This window comes from Cyanistes caeruleus, chromosome 5 (assembly GCF_971803275.1).
Source record: "Cyanistes caeruleus chromosome 5, bCyaCae1.hap1.1, whole genome shotgun sequence".
In the NCBI taxonomy this organism is placed as follows: Eukaryota; Metazoa; Chordata; class Aves; order Passeriformes; family Paridae; genus Cyanistes; species Cyanistes caeruleus.
Window position 1 is genome coordinate 14,388,563 of NC_141705.1, and position 14,656 is coordinate 14,403,218.

The 14,656-nt window shown below is 36.6% G+C and overlaps 1 protein-coding gene across 4 annotated transcripts in view; it reads right to left on the reverse strand.

Moving 5' to 3' along the window:
• RAB28 (RAB28, member RAS oncogene family) overlaps positions 1-14,331 on the reverse strand; it is a 60,962-nt gene extending 46,631 nt beyond the window's left edge. For all 4 annotated transcript variants that reach the window (XR_002863955.2, XR_015286700.1, XM_086888399.1 and 1 more), the window contains exons 1-4: positions 14,238-14,331; positions 13,883-14,156; positions 6,770-6,866; positions 1,659-1,747 (exon numbers count right to left, since the gene is read on the reverse strand). Coding sequence is in view for 2 of the 4 variants with exons in the window: in XM_086888399.1 (XP_086744525.1) it covers positions 1,659-1,747; positions 6,770-6,866; positions 13,883-13,960 (264 nt within the window). In the remaining 2 variants the exon portion in view is untranslated. The remainder of the gene's footprint in view (positions 1-1,658; positions 1,748-6,769; positions 6,867-13,882; positions 14,157-14,237) is intronic.
• Between the last annotated feature and the right edge of the window lie 325 nt (positions 14,332-14,656).

The window sequence follows — 14,656 nt, forward strand, 5'->3', positions numbered from 1 at the left end:
AGCAAGCAAGCTGGCTGCACACATTTTACCCTCACCAACTCCATACTACCTCTTCCTAATTAATTTCTTGCTGTTTTGCTGTCTAGTCACAGGAATTTTTATCCATATTTAAAAGAATCTTCCTTTATAAATACTCCTACTTGTTCTACTTTGCCTTTCCTCTTATGAAAAGCTACAGATATTCAACATGAAATAAGCTGCATTTATTTCTGCTATGCTTAGAAATAAACTGAAAGCAGTGCCTTTCCAAACTACTCACGGCATTTCATGAATAAATGAAAATAGAGGCAGTTTTATGCATCTTTAACAGGCACTGTTACAAAGCCAATATAAAAGTGTGTTAGAACCCAACTTTGATGATAAGAAGCCTCTTAGGAATACACTCTGGGAATACATGCCAACACTGTGAGAGAAAAATCACTAGTCCATCAAAAAAAAGTAGGGTTAAAATGAGGACTGAAGGAATTAAAGACAAAGGGATTGGACATAGGAAGTATGTTCTGGATGACTCAAAAATAAAACAAAATTTTAGTCTTATTGATATCAACTATTTATGCACTTTTGGGCGCTGGTATTAATTTTTTGACCTGCTATTTTTGGTAAGAAACTCCTAAGATTTTTCACCGAATTTTCAATTTATTATTCTTCAATGCAGACAAAACTAATAGCCTTTTATTTCATTCATTAAATCTACTTTGGACATATGGCAACAATTTGTGATTCATCAAATTCCCTCTGTCATGGAAGCCACTTTCTCCTATTGCTTGGTAGATCTCTAACAGGTAAACAAATCTGTTTTTATTTTTTAAAAAAATGCTATAAAACAGATGCAACAGCCAAGTGACAAAATGTTACATTGACAAGTTTCTCTTTAATTAACTAATATATCCCAATCTCTTTCATTAGCCATTCCTGTGTTGTATAACATTATCTAATAGCACATTTTATGCCTATTGTTCTCATTACAAACTCCCAATTAAGGAACGGAGTACATTTTAGGATCACTCATGCAAAGAAGCTTGGCATTTATAATATATACTCCTAAATCATCTCATGACTCAAGATACAGTTATAATACTTAGATCTTAATCCTACCATCCACTTTAAATTGCTTAGTTAACCTGAAGATTAAATTTAATTTTCACTGGACAGGAGTTCTGCAAAAATATTTAGCTACCTGGTTGTCTCCTTTTGTTTGCCCTCTTATAACCCCAGTTGCATGTATGACTTTAATAGCGTAGGATTGCTCTTAATTTCCTCCTTCTACCTTTTCCCCCCAGGAGGCAGCTGTTCTGAAAGCAGCCACTCTATCTACCATGTGGAAATCCAAATAGCCTTTACTATTTACTGTGATTGCTTTTCCTAACTCAAGACACAAAGCCTGGAAACAACCATCTGTTCTTGGAAGTTACTCAGTTCTATAAATGCACACACTTGCTTTGCTTGTTATGTCAGCTCTAAAAAATTAGCTACACACCAAAATTAAAGTTGCCTATTAAAATCAATTAAGTTTAGATTGAACAGACATTCAACATTTTTGAGATTTATGAAACAATCAACTAAAAGCTATATATAATGTATGTATGTAGAATTTTAAGAACGTTTCAATTAATTTTATATCATTGCTATGGATACAATTATCAGCATTTATACTGTACCTGAGCTCCATAAATATATTTATCCAGCATTTTGCCTCCCATCGTTTGTCCCCCTACATCCCACACTTGAAGAGTAACATTCAAATTTCCTGGAAAAAAAATTACACAGATATTGTGTAACCTGGAAAATTTAGATACAAATACATTCAACAACTATAGCTTTTAACAAGTATACAAGAAATAGGAACTAAATTTTGAAGCAAAAATTATTTTATCATCTGGGAAAAAAGTCATTTGTGTCCAGCTAAGTCATTAAGATACAGTAAAATTATAACTAGTTATTAACATATCTAATATTAAGAGAAAATATTTAAAATAGCATAAATTATAACACACCTGACTAGAAATTATATAACATTTTCCACTGAAAAAACATGTAAAATTTCAGAAAGAATGTTCTACAGCATGGTACTTGGAACTGAGAGGTAACACAATTAATGCCAACTTATCCACATTATTTCATACTGTGTGTCCCTTCCTCACTCCCTCTCCAAACCTTCTTTACAGATAAAGAAGCAAGGAAAATCTTCATGATAACTTCATTTTGGTAGTGATGCTGATAGTAGTATACAGTTACAAAATTACTGAGCTGACAGGGTAAAAAAATGGAAATACTGACACACATCTTAGTTGAGGATGCACACTATGATTTACTTCCTCCACTCACCACCTTAAGGCATGAAGCCAGATTGGACACAATTTACATAATTTCATCTTGAAAGAATCTACACCAAGAATAGACCTTCCTTTCTATTCTGTTTTTAAACTATGTTGAAACTGTTAACAGGTTTTTAAAAACAAAACTAACCAAAAAATCAGTGTAAATACAGAACATTTAATATCCTACAAGTCATATTTATTCTGTAAGACAAGACTCAGCAACTCACAGATCAAAAATACACACAAAGGTATGGTACCATATACATAAAAACATATTAAAGTATAATTTCTCACATTTTGCATGATAAGAACTGTTTCCAGAACTGTACTGATTACCTGGTAGCACCAAACTCTAACAAAGTACTGAAAATTCTTTCCAATCCACATATAACTCACGTGACACTTACATGTTAATACAAATATTACATACTCACAAATAATCACAACTGCCTATTCATTTTACTCCTGGATCTAAAAAATGCAACAAATTTCACATCACAACAATTGCAAATTGAGTGAAAATGAATACATTATTTTGGCTTGCTAAGAAAAACATGTTCTTAATTCAACTATTTTATGTAGTTGACAATCTGATTTTACAGCACATGATCCATTCAGCTGTAAATTTATAACTGATATGCTCACATTGGTTACACAAAGCAATGTGCTCCATGGAAATGTCTCACAGGACCAGATGAAAATAACCAGCAAATTAATAGCTATATAGCTGAATATATGCTATTCATGTGGTATTAAATATACATCATATTTTTACAATGCACCTTGCTTTAATCTGGTTAAAAGCAGATTCCCAAACCTAGTACCTTGGTCCCAAAAATACAGAGATGAATATGAAACAGTACTATTAAGCTACACTAAGTTTTATGTAATACCAAGAGAACTTCTACATGGAGCTTAGAAAACACATCATAAACACCCCAGTTCAATAAAGGCAACTTTTTATAATCAACAAAAAGTTTACTTGTTTTGATAGTTCATATTCTATGCATTAATTAATTATTTTTAAGTCTTAGACCATAAATGATTGCAAACAATGCAGGAAAGTCTTCCAAAAAGCATCTGGCATGAGTAAACTAGTGCATCCACAGTCTGAAAAGACTATACATCCTCAGTGAGTAAACAAACTATGCAGGCTCAAAGGCTCACCATGTTGCAACATTCTATCCCTATGTGTTCTACTGGAAAGTCAAAAAAAAAAACCAACCTTTCTAAAGGTTCAAGTGCTCTAAAAAGCTTCAACTTGATTTTACCTCCTAAGGAAATAACTATGCACAGCATATTGGCCTTAGTATCTGGACAACTGCATGGAACAACCTGAGAAATTTTAGTGCAGTAAGTTACACTGAATGGTCTAACTATGATTGCCCAACAAAACAATCTCCAATCTCCTATTACAAATTATTTACTCTCTTTCATGAACAACAGAAAAAAGAAACAAGGAAAAAAAAAAATTGGTAAGTTCATTTAAGGTGAATGCCTCCATAATTAGGACCTCACTAACTATGAAATTCATGCTCATCACCTCCTGTGCAAAATGGCTCATTTTCCCTTTTTCTCAGTTAGGTTCTGTAATATTTTCTTTGTGCTTACATTGATTGTGGAGGAGAAAGAATGATGCTAGGATTATTCTGACAAAAGGAAAAACTGCAGGCAATTTACCTAGCAAGCATTTAATTAACAACTGGGATAGTAGCACACAAAGTTTCTGCAAAAAGTTTGAAATCTTTTATTTTTTCAATTTAACAGGAACATAAAAACTAGAGTCTTACAACATAACAAAAAGAAACCATACATATAATAAAAGACAGTTCTTAGAAACAGTCTTAACACACCAGTAAAAATAACTGAAGAACCCCATCAAAATAACGTGTAATACACTAATAAGGATAAAAACCCCAGAACTTTACAGTGCAGTAAATGCACACAAGTGCAAAGCTGAAATACATGAAATACAGTGCAGGTGTGTAGATCACTTCTGGTATGAACTGAAGCCACTGGGCTGCAGCAGCAGTGACCCTGCAGGAGGATACTTGGTGTACTGGTTAACCTTACCTAAAGTGCTGCACACTCAAGATGGAACCAAAAACACAAGTCTGACCACTTTTTACACCAACGACTTAAAAAAAATCTTTTTAACAGAAGAATTCTGTTTACTGAACTGCACCCACAACCTCCCAAAAAGTATCCAACTAATGGCTCTTAAGAGTCTCTATCAGCAGACTCTCTGACTAGCAGACACACTATTTAAGCACTAAAATCCATATCATGGTTGCATCCAGACTATACAAGATTCTGCATCAATAAATATAATGAAACTGATTTGTATTTTGAACAAACTGCATGAAGTGAATTTGTCATGTTGAACACTAGACACATGTTGAACCACGTTGAACACATTGTTCAAAATTTATCAAAGGATTTCTGATTTGTATGAAACTGTGTTGTTTTACCATGCAAAATATTTACTATTTTCGCTGCAAAACTGCATTAGTTACTAAAACAACTGGAGATAAATGCCACTTTTATCCTAAAAAATAAAAAAAATAAATAAAAAAACAGAAAACAGCACTTTATTTTATAAGTTGTAATGTATTTCAATTGTAAATTGAAATGTAAACTTCAGTGCAATTCTAGAAATCCATCATTTTAACTCCTGGAATCTTTACTGATTGACAACTTATATTGAAGAAAAAAATCAACTACTGAACCATATTTGTTTAGCGATCCTCATACTGAATAAGAGAAGCCAAGTCCTTTTCCCTACTGATACACACAATTTCTGTGCAATGGTATGAATTAAACTTTCAAGTAAACATAGCAGATCTGCAAATATCCACATATACCTACATACACATATAGGCATAGGCAAAACCAGAATGACAACCTACAGAAAAATGTTTCTTCCTGAATATGAATATAAATGCTACTGTTTTGAGGAAAACAGATGTACAGACTTTTGGGTGCTTTTACCTGCATTCTGATTCTATTACAAAATAAACTATGAATGAATGAAATTCACACACAAAATAAACTATGAACAAAAATGAATGAAGTAATAGTTGATAATTTTCCAAATTTTCTACTCAACAAGAATATTTATAATCCCACTAATGTACTAATAGCATCTGTATGCTTAACAGCTGGAAAAAAAACTTGCAAAATACAAGTTCTCAGCGTGCACACTGCATGATTTGTGTACACATTCCACTTGAAAGTACTGCTGTTAAGTAACACACTGGTATTTTTAGAGGCAGGAGCAGGACAATAAAAAATTATTCTGTTGATTTTATGGAGAAATACTGGAATACTGGAGAACTGGAATTTGGTACTTTATCACTCTACTAAAAAAAGTACATACTAAATACTAAAAAAATACAGCAAAATGGCCAAACCAAAATAGTGAACACAGGAATAGTCTGAAAAGATTATTCTGTTTCACTTAAGAAAATATATAAACATAATCAAGAAATTATTTTCAATATTTTTTTAAAAAAAGTTCAATAACTGCATATATTTTCTTTAACTTCAGGTTACAGAAAAAATACTTAGTTTCAGAATTTGCTTTCCACCCCACCCTTCAAAAGAAGACATAACTACAGAACTTGCATCAACTTTAGCAGATCTCACGACACCTTTTAATAATTACACAAACTTTTTTTGACTTCTGATTTCTGAACCCAGAAGTAAATATTTTTAATTAAATACTTGCATACTTAGAATATGAACACACACAAATCAGAAAAAAGATGTACTGTAAACCACAATTGTTCAGAGAAACTTAACCAGCAATTATTTATTTTTAATTATTTTTTTGCATTTTCCATGCAGTGTGCTTCAACTGGCATCTAAATAGTTTCTTTGCCATCATGAAGTGAAACATCTTGAATGCTCAAACTGTATTTTTATGACTGCCAAGGGACCCTAAATTTTAGTGGTCTATTAAATGCCAGCAATTTCATGCTGCCTTGCATAAAACAGCATTCACATATTAGAGCACTGTGAGCCCACAGCCGCACTATGCTTCTCTCACAACTCAAATATGAGTTGTGTATTTCATTAAAAAATATATATATTTCTTTCAAAATACATTCACTTTTTCAATTAATATGTTTAAAGTTCCGTTTCATTGTTGTGTGTTATACTATCCAAATAGAAAGTGAATGCACTCCAGCAGGAATAACAAAATTCATCAATATAGATAGCATTCCTTTTATTTGAATTCACTGTTTTACTTAGAGATGTAAGTTGCAAATGCATAACTCTTTGACACCTGGCAAGAACGTATAAACAAAATATTCTCCAAACAACCTAATTTACTTTGCCATAAAAATCACTGCACTAAGCTTATTTAGTACACATTACTCTGAAGAATCTGTTCCTGCAAGTCTTGCTGCCACCCTGCCTTCCAGTGTTGGCTTTTATTCTCTTACCTGGCAATAATATCCTTTTCAAGAAGAAGTCCAATCCTATGGTTTGTTTGTATTGTTTTCCAAATGTTTCTTGAGCAAAACGTGTAGCTAAGGATGTCTAAAACAGAACAATATCAAATAAGTTGTCATTTTTAACAGCAACAAACTTTATGTTAACCCAGAAGTATGAAATACAGTTCAACACTTTTTAAATCAATGAATGCTAACAGTGTTCATGGATTTGGATTGACAAGCACTCCAGTCAGTTTCAACATAATAACAGGAGGTGGCAAAATCTACTAATTTATGCAAAAAGAAGCAAGGTGCATATTTGCTTTGATTTCAGAAATACTCTAACAGTCCTGTTACAAAATATTACATAGATTTGAAAGAGGTAACATTAGCATGCTCAAACTGACACAAATCTAGGTGACACTATCTGTACCTGAAGATCTTAGTATTTTTAAAAAGCATTAATTTCCAAAACAAGGGTCCTCCCCAGGTAAAGAACACCGTGATCCCAGACCAACTTTTTGGGAGGGAATAGAAATCTGCACCGTGCAGAATCCCACAGGGGGCTCCCATGTGTGACAACATTTCTGCCACTGTACATCAGTTTCAGGATAAGGGATTACAGGAACTCTAATATGGGAAGAATACTTTCTTGCATACAGAAAAAAAAGTTAAACTTATACTAAGAATGCACATTTACAGAATCATTCCTTTCAACAGAACTTTGAAAATTTATTTCTTCAGTTGGTATTCTGTGGATTTATGAAATCAAACCAAATACACCGTTGACCTAATACTAAGCTTTTACTATATATGGCTGAAAGAATACACAACTAACCTAGGCAAACTACTGAAGCAAGGCATTTACATTCTGTCAGTAGAAATTTAGCAGCAATTTAAGGTCTCCTTTTGAGAGGAAAAAAAAAAACAAACGGTGGGCATAGAAAGGGAAAGAAATAAAGAAAGAAGGCCCACAAAAAAAGTAATGGAGAAAATAGTGGTACAATCATAAATAATACAAAAGTTTGTATTGTGAAGAAAATAATACTATATATTCAAAACTATAAAATACAATCAACATCAAATTAGAATACACTTAAAAATCTCTTGTTGACATGATATTTGTAAAAAAAATACAAATTAACTACAGAAAAAAAATAATCCAAATATTTATTTACCTATACGGAGAAGGAAAAAACTAAGAGGCTCACAAAACCCTTACAATGTCTGAGAAAACTCAAAACAGGCCAGAAGGGTTTTTTCTTGCCAGTTTTCTGTTCATCAAGACCTGAAGATATGAGTCACACCAATCATTATCAGAAATTGCCTTTAAGAGCACATTTAGTCAAAAATGCAGTAGCAAAATAATGCCAATATTTCTGAAATATGAGAATAAGCAAGGACCAGGAATAGAAGGTTATAACAAAGATCTAAATTAGGCTAATGTCAAATGTACACAGAAAAAAAAAAAACTTTTTTTTTTTTTTTGCATTAAAACACAATTACTAGAGCTCTAGCACTAATGCTCTAGTATGAACAGGCAAACATTTATTCAACTATTAGATTCCTATTAAGTAAATAAAGCAAGATTTACTGTTTTTGTGTTTCTATATCATATTTATATTCCTATCACTGCCATACATATAAGGAATGATATCTGGTATGAGAATACATGTTTAGGAAACAATCCAATAAGCCAGTGTTAACCTATGGCAACATTTTCATTTACTTCACTGAACTCAAGACCCAAGAGGATTAAAAATACGAAACAAATGGGGAAGAAAGCAAGTAACCTAGAAAGAGCATGAGTATGCTTATATATTCATATCCCTGTAGAAAGGGGGAAGACCACAGAGGATGAATCATCAGAAGATTCTTCTGCCTACAACTATGTGACAATAATACTAACAACACACACAAAATAAAGTTCAATATTCAGACTGAAAGAGTCAGTAGAACTGATTAATTTAATCCCAACAGTTAGCATGTCAAGATTACAATGACATTATCTTTAATCTGTCATGACCTTAAAGATGCAGATGACAATAAGACGACTGCAGGAATACGCCATTCAGTCTTCACGAAATTTTTGGGAGAGTAATGGTGCTTAGAGTACAAATTCAAGTATCATCTGACTATATCACAGTATTCTATATTCTCCAACACACTAATTTAGATCCTCATTAAATAAGTAATCATTCCCTTCTTGTTTTAAATGCTCAGTAAATACTATTTTATCATTCTGTGATACTCAATATTCCCTGAGGACTCCTAGGGGTGTTAGTAAAAATAAACGACACACGTACAATTAACAGCCAACCTATAAGAGCAGCAAGTAATCAACAGCATGGCAAAGTCCTCTTAAACAGTTTTTCTCCACTGTGCTCTTGAATGCAAAGGAATTTACAGCACAAAATCATTGACTGACTCCTTCTTAAATTTTTTCCAAATAAACGTTAGAGCTCAAGGAAGGTGTTGGATTACCATTCTAGGATCCTCTACTTGTTCACAAAACAAGCATTTATCTACAAAATAGATAAGCAACAGTTAGAGCAACAGTTCAAACTCCTTTACAACAATAAACAAAGAAGTTATGCCAATGCATATTCAAGTACCTCTACAATGGGAATACTCCCTTCAAATCCCAGAACTGTTCACTGCCATGGTTGGCAGAAAAAATTTTGCTCAAGAGTCTTACCTGAGGATATGCTGAATACAATCTATATAAGAGTTATTGGAAGTTAAATAATGGTTCAGTAGAATTGTAGCTCTAAAAATAAGTAAGTAATCAGTGACCATTTTTTAGAAAGGTTGCATTCCATACAGTTCCACCCCTTAATGCTGGGGTCAGGGAACAGCACACAAAGGCCTTGTGTCTTCACCCCTCTACTAAGACAACCAGGCCACCAGCTTGAAGGGCAGAATTTCCAGCAAAAAATCCATCAGTTTGGAATCCATCAGTCACACACTTGTCTTAAATACTTCAAAGTGCATGTTGACATCCTATTCTAAATATCATACTGTAGTGAAGATTGATGTTAAAAAGCCACCGTTAAAAACACAAAAATGCGTTTGGGCTCTAATGTACAGCAACCAAGATAGCAGGAAAGAAAAAAAAAAGTTAAGTATTATAAGTTCAAAATACAACAGGATATTTGGGAAGTTTTTTTTGAAAGAAGCAAAGATGGAATTTAACCTTTCGTGAAAGGCATGACAGTTTCTTGCTTCTATTTTTCAATGTCAACAGTTCAGTATAAACTGCTGACATGCTGTTCCTAAAGATCTACATAATGAGTAAAGAGGCACAAAAGCAAACAATATCTATGAAATAAACTAAAAGGACAACAAATTGAAAGTCAAATGGAACAAGCAATGATAGGCAGCTCTGATAGCAACTAATTACCAGGGCAACCAGAAACTCATAGGGGAAACCCTACCACTGACAAATCTTTGAGTAAAATCCCACAGAATTAAGTTTTGAGAAAGCAGTGCCAAAGTGTATCATCATAGTTGTAAGAAAGAAAACTAATCCCAAAATTCAATTAGACACAGTTCTGAAGCCATGAATTTCCATTCACACACAAACTTCAGCCACTACAAAAACCACACGTATTTATCTCTTCCCTCACTCCTTTCTAGAATATCAATGCCATTATCCAAGCACAGCTAGACTCATCCCTAAGTCATATCCTATATTATATATATATATAATCATATAAGTCATATCATATATTGGAAAGAATTTTAGGAGAAACAAAATTAAAGCAAACACTAGGCTAAATAATGAAATTCTATACCATAAAAACACACAACTGTACACACTACAACTCTGCTCACTGAAAAAGAAAAATTTATCATAACTTCTTGACATCTGACATAGATCTATTTGATGCAGCTGGGACAATCTACACCACACACTTCATTCAATTTTCCATTTGCAAGACTCAACAGTGACAACAATATTTTTTGTCACCATCAATGAAGTTTTTGAGCCCAAGTATAACAAGACAATTCAGAATTGGAACAATGCTTAAAAGTCTGGTATCCTAAAAAATGCTAAAGTAAGTAGGAGACTGTTCTTTATGCCAACCTATGTTTTAGCTCCTGCAAACTTCCATACCAGCTTGAGCATTCATTCTCTCCTTTTCATCATCCATTGTTACAGAAGGAAAATGTAGAATGTTTCTGCTACAGTACTTTAGCCCCAGCTACAACAGAGCAAATAAATAGAACCTTGGCACACCTATTTTCCAGGACCTCCCTTCCCAATAACAGTTCTGAGATTTGCTTCCAAAGGCCCAAAACCTTATTCAACTGTAACAAATCAACATTCTATCTCAAATCAGCATCTTTCTGTATTTCAGTATTAAGCCAATCTATGCACAAAAGGAATAGAAATATCTGGATCATAACATCATTTTTTTCAATCCATACTAGTACTACTGGTTTATTTTAATGGAAAGTTTTAATGGAAAGTCATTTTGGCTCAGAAAGGGTGGGTTAATTTAAAATCTAGACACATAAGGCTAGTATGTGTATTTATCTTCTTCCTATAACAAAATCAAAGCGCCAACTGCTATTAATACTTGCTGTGTTTTTTCCATCTCACATTGTCCCCACTTCTGATTGCTTTTTAGATTGTTTCCCTAGCTTGTCTAGTTCATTAAAATCATTCTCTATTATCTTCTGATTAACCAGTCTCACTTCCCTCAATTTTGCTTTTCAGTTTACCATTACCTTACCATCTCTATTTTATCCTAAGAGTTTTACAGATTCTACTCTTTCTCACCTCTCTTATGCCTTCTTCCACTTTTACTCTTCTCAAGTTTGCTCCAGCAGTGCTTATTGCTACCCTTAAAATTCCAAGTATCCAATTATCCATCCAACCACCTCAAAACAAATTAACAGAAGAACAGCATCCCTCCCTTGCCTCATGGACAGAGCAATTGCTAGCTAGTCTAAGTACAAGCATTGCCTTTAGCTTGAACACTGATTTGTTTTTAAGCTGCCATCAATCCTTGCACAGAACCCATCACATTGCTTCTAAACAATGGGTGAGTAAAACAGCAAGTTTCCACCTGATTCACAACTTTTTTTTTTTTTTTTAAAGAGGGGGCAAAAGAAGACAAACATGAACACCTCACACTAAACACAAGATAGAGCATTTCAAATACATCCCATCATTTTCTACATGCCTCCTGTCTCATGATCCTGGAGTGACAGAGGAAGAGAAAAACCAAAACCTTGCACAGTAAAAGAGAGTTAAGTGTGCATGTGTGTAAAGACCAGCTGTGAACCAGATGTGAGACCCAGGCAATTCAGAGTTGAACATAGACATACACAGGTTTCAACATGTAAGCGTAACGAGCAGTCAACAAAAGAGAGGAACATCAACAATTTAGTCTTCTGAGGTGCTTGAAATAGCACTAGGTACATTTTATCCTTCCATGCCATGACCCAATTGCTTCTTTATTTTTACAAGACCTTACAATAAATCTGTTATGTCATATGTTTGCTGCCAAGGCCATTGGGATGGCAGGAAGGAGCCTCACTTACAGCATCATCTAGGGGGCCAGGAGGAAAAGCAGCCCACCAGAGTATTGCTGCTGCCCAATAACCTGGCGTGGAAGAGTGAGATTCCTAGAGTCAGCAGGAGATGCAGTGAGTGGCAGCTCCTATGAGAGAGGTAGGAACCAACAGGAATACACATCAAAACTCAAGAATGCTCAAAAATCCATGTTTGGTGAGAGGTCTCGCCACAAGCTGCTCAACAGCAGTAGAGAAAGGATTCTTCAGTTTGAATGGAAAACTCCTGGGAAAAGCTACCCATGAAGCAGCACTTCAGCTGTCAATACTGTGCATTTATTATGCTCTCATCACACAGCTGGTTGGAATTGCCCATCTACTGACTCAGATGAACACAATACCACTTCAGACTAGGTCTAGAATCACTGGAGACAAAAAAAAATGTTTTGTTTCTTTATAGAGCTCAGAATAAGTAAGTGAGCAAAACCACGTGTACTTTCACTAAGAGCATATTCCTATTAATGTAAGGCAGTTCATTTAAACCAGCTTTAAGAACATTTCCACTTTTTATATGAACTGTGAAGCAAGCAGAATTTCTTTTCCCCATAGTTTCAAAAGTTAACAACAGAGGAAAAAACCTGATACTTCAAGCATACAGTAAAGTTACTATTTTCAGGTGTATCTCACAAAATTTCTCAGGCTACATATGACAATAGATATGTTCAAGTATATAGGTAAGATCAGTGACTATTTTTAACTGTTAAAAAAGCAGCATCTCTTTTACCTTCTTTGGTTTCTCCTTGTCTCTCTTTTACAAAGAAAAACTTGTTGGATTATTGTTTGATTTTTTTTATTATTGTTGATATATAAACTTTTTAAACAAGGTTTCCATTATGGTGATTAGATATAGGGGGGAAAAAAAATCTAAAAACATATAAGCTACAAACGAAAACTAAATAGACCCAGCAGTGCCTTTCCAAACTCTGGAACAGTAACGCCACTAGATGCAAACTGTTCTATCCAGCTCAGGAGGCTGATAGCTCTGTAGCCGAAACATAGGGTGCCTGCTAAGGCTTAGACCCAGCTAAGCGACCTTCCCTGCTCGTCCCTTTCGAGGGGAGCCGCGAACCCAAGTGCTCGACCCCGACCCCAGCCCTCCAGGGCCGGGGCATTGCAGCCACTGAGAACGACTTTGGGCTTTTCCAGCGACTCCAGCCGAGGAAATCCTGCCTCCAGCGCGCGATCAGCAGGAGTGGGAAACTCCGTCAGCGCCACAGGAATTGCGTTATCCGCCGCTCCTTTTCTTACGGCTCAAGAAAATTGGATTACAGTCGTGTACGTCTGTTTGCTGGCGGTACCTCCACGGGTGCGGAAGCCCCATCAGAGAGGCTGGCTGCCGGGCATTGCGCGGATACCGGAGGGAAGAGTCTCCCGTGCAGGGCCTGGAGCCGAGGGGGAGCAGCCAGCCAGGTATCGCGACAGACAGACTGCTCCCTCCTCAGCAGCAGGGCCAGGGGCAGCTGAGGAGGGAAGGCCGGGAAGGGGCTCGGGGCACCGCGGCGAGGGAGAGGAGCTGCCGGCGGGGCCGGCACTGACCTTGCCAGTGGTGCCGTCCCCCAGCACCACCAGCTTGAGCTGGCGGTCCCGACTCTCCTCCTCCTCTGAGTCCGACATGATCTCTACGGCCCCGGCGACAAAGAAGAGGCTGAGAGCAGCCGGGAGGAGCCGAGTGCAGGAGCAAGGACGGGACAAGAGGAAGAGCGATCGCCGCGCTCACGAAACCGGCAGCAACGGGAGAGCCAGCACCGCCATCTTCCTTCGGCGCGCCCTCCGTCGCTAGGGTCCGCACGGGACGAAACCAACGACAGCGCTGAGGAAAGGGGGGGGAAGCGTTAAATTGTGGGCGGGAGCTACAGCAACAAGTCCAGCTGCTGCTTCAGGATACACCCACCTCTGCCCCCACAGGGTAGGGAGATGGTTCAGCCCGGCTGTCGGCCGCGCGCCGCCGTGGCTCGGGCCCCGCAGTGACGCCCCGAGCGGTAACCGAGCAACGGGGGGCGGGGCGGGGGCGGGGCTACGGCCTGGCCGTCCCCGCTGAGGGACGAGGCCGCCCCGTGTGGGGCTGACCAGGGAGGTGGCAGAGGTTCGCCGTGGCAACTACATATGGCAACTAAATAAATAGTTATGGCAACCAAATCATAAAGTCACTGAATGGTTTGGGTCGGAAAAAACCTTAAACATCTCGTTTCAACACCCCTGCTATGGGAAGGGCCACCTTCTATACCAGGTTGCTCAAAGCCCAGTCCAGTCTGGCCTTGAATACTGCCAGGGATGGGGCAGCCACAGCTTCTCTGGGTAACCTGTGCCAAT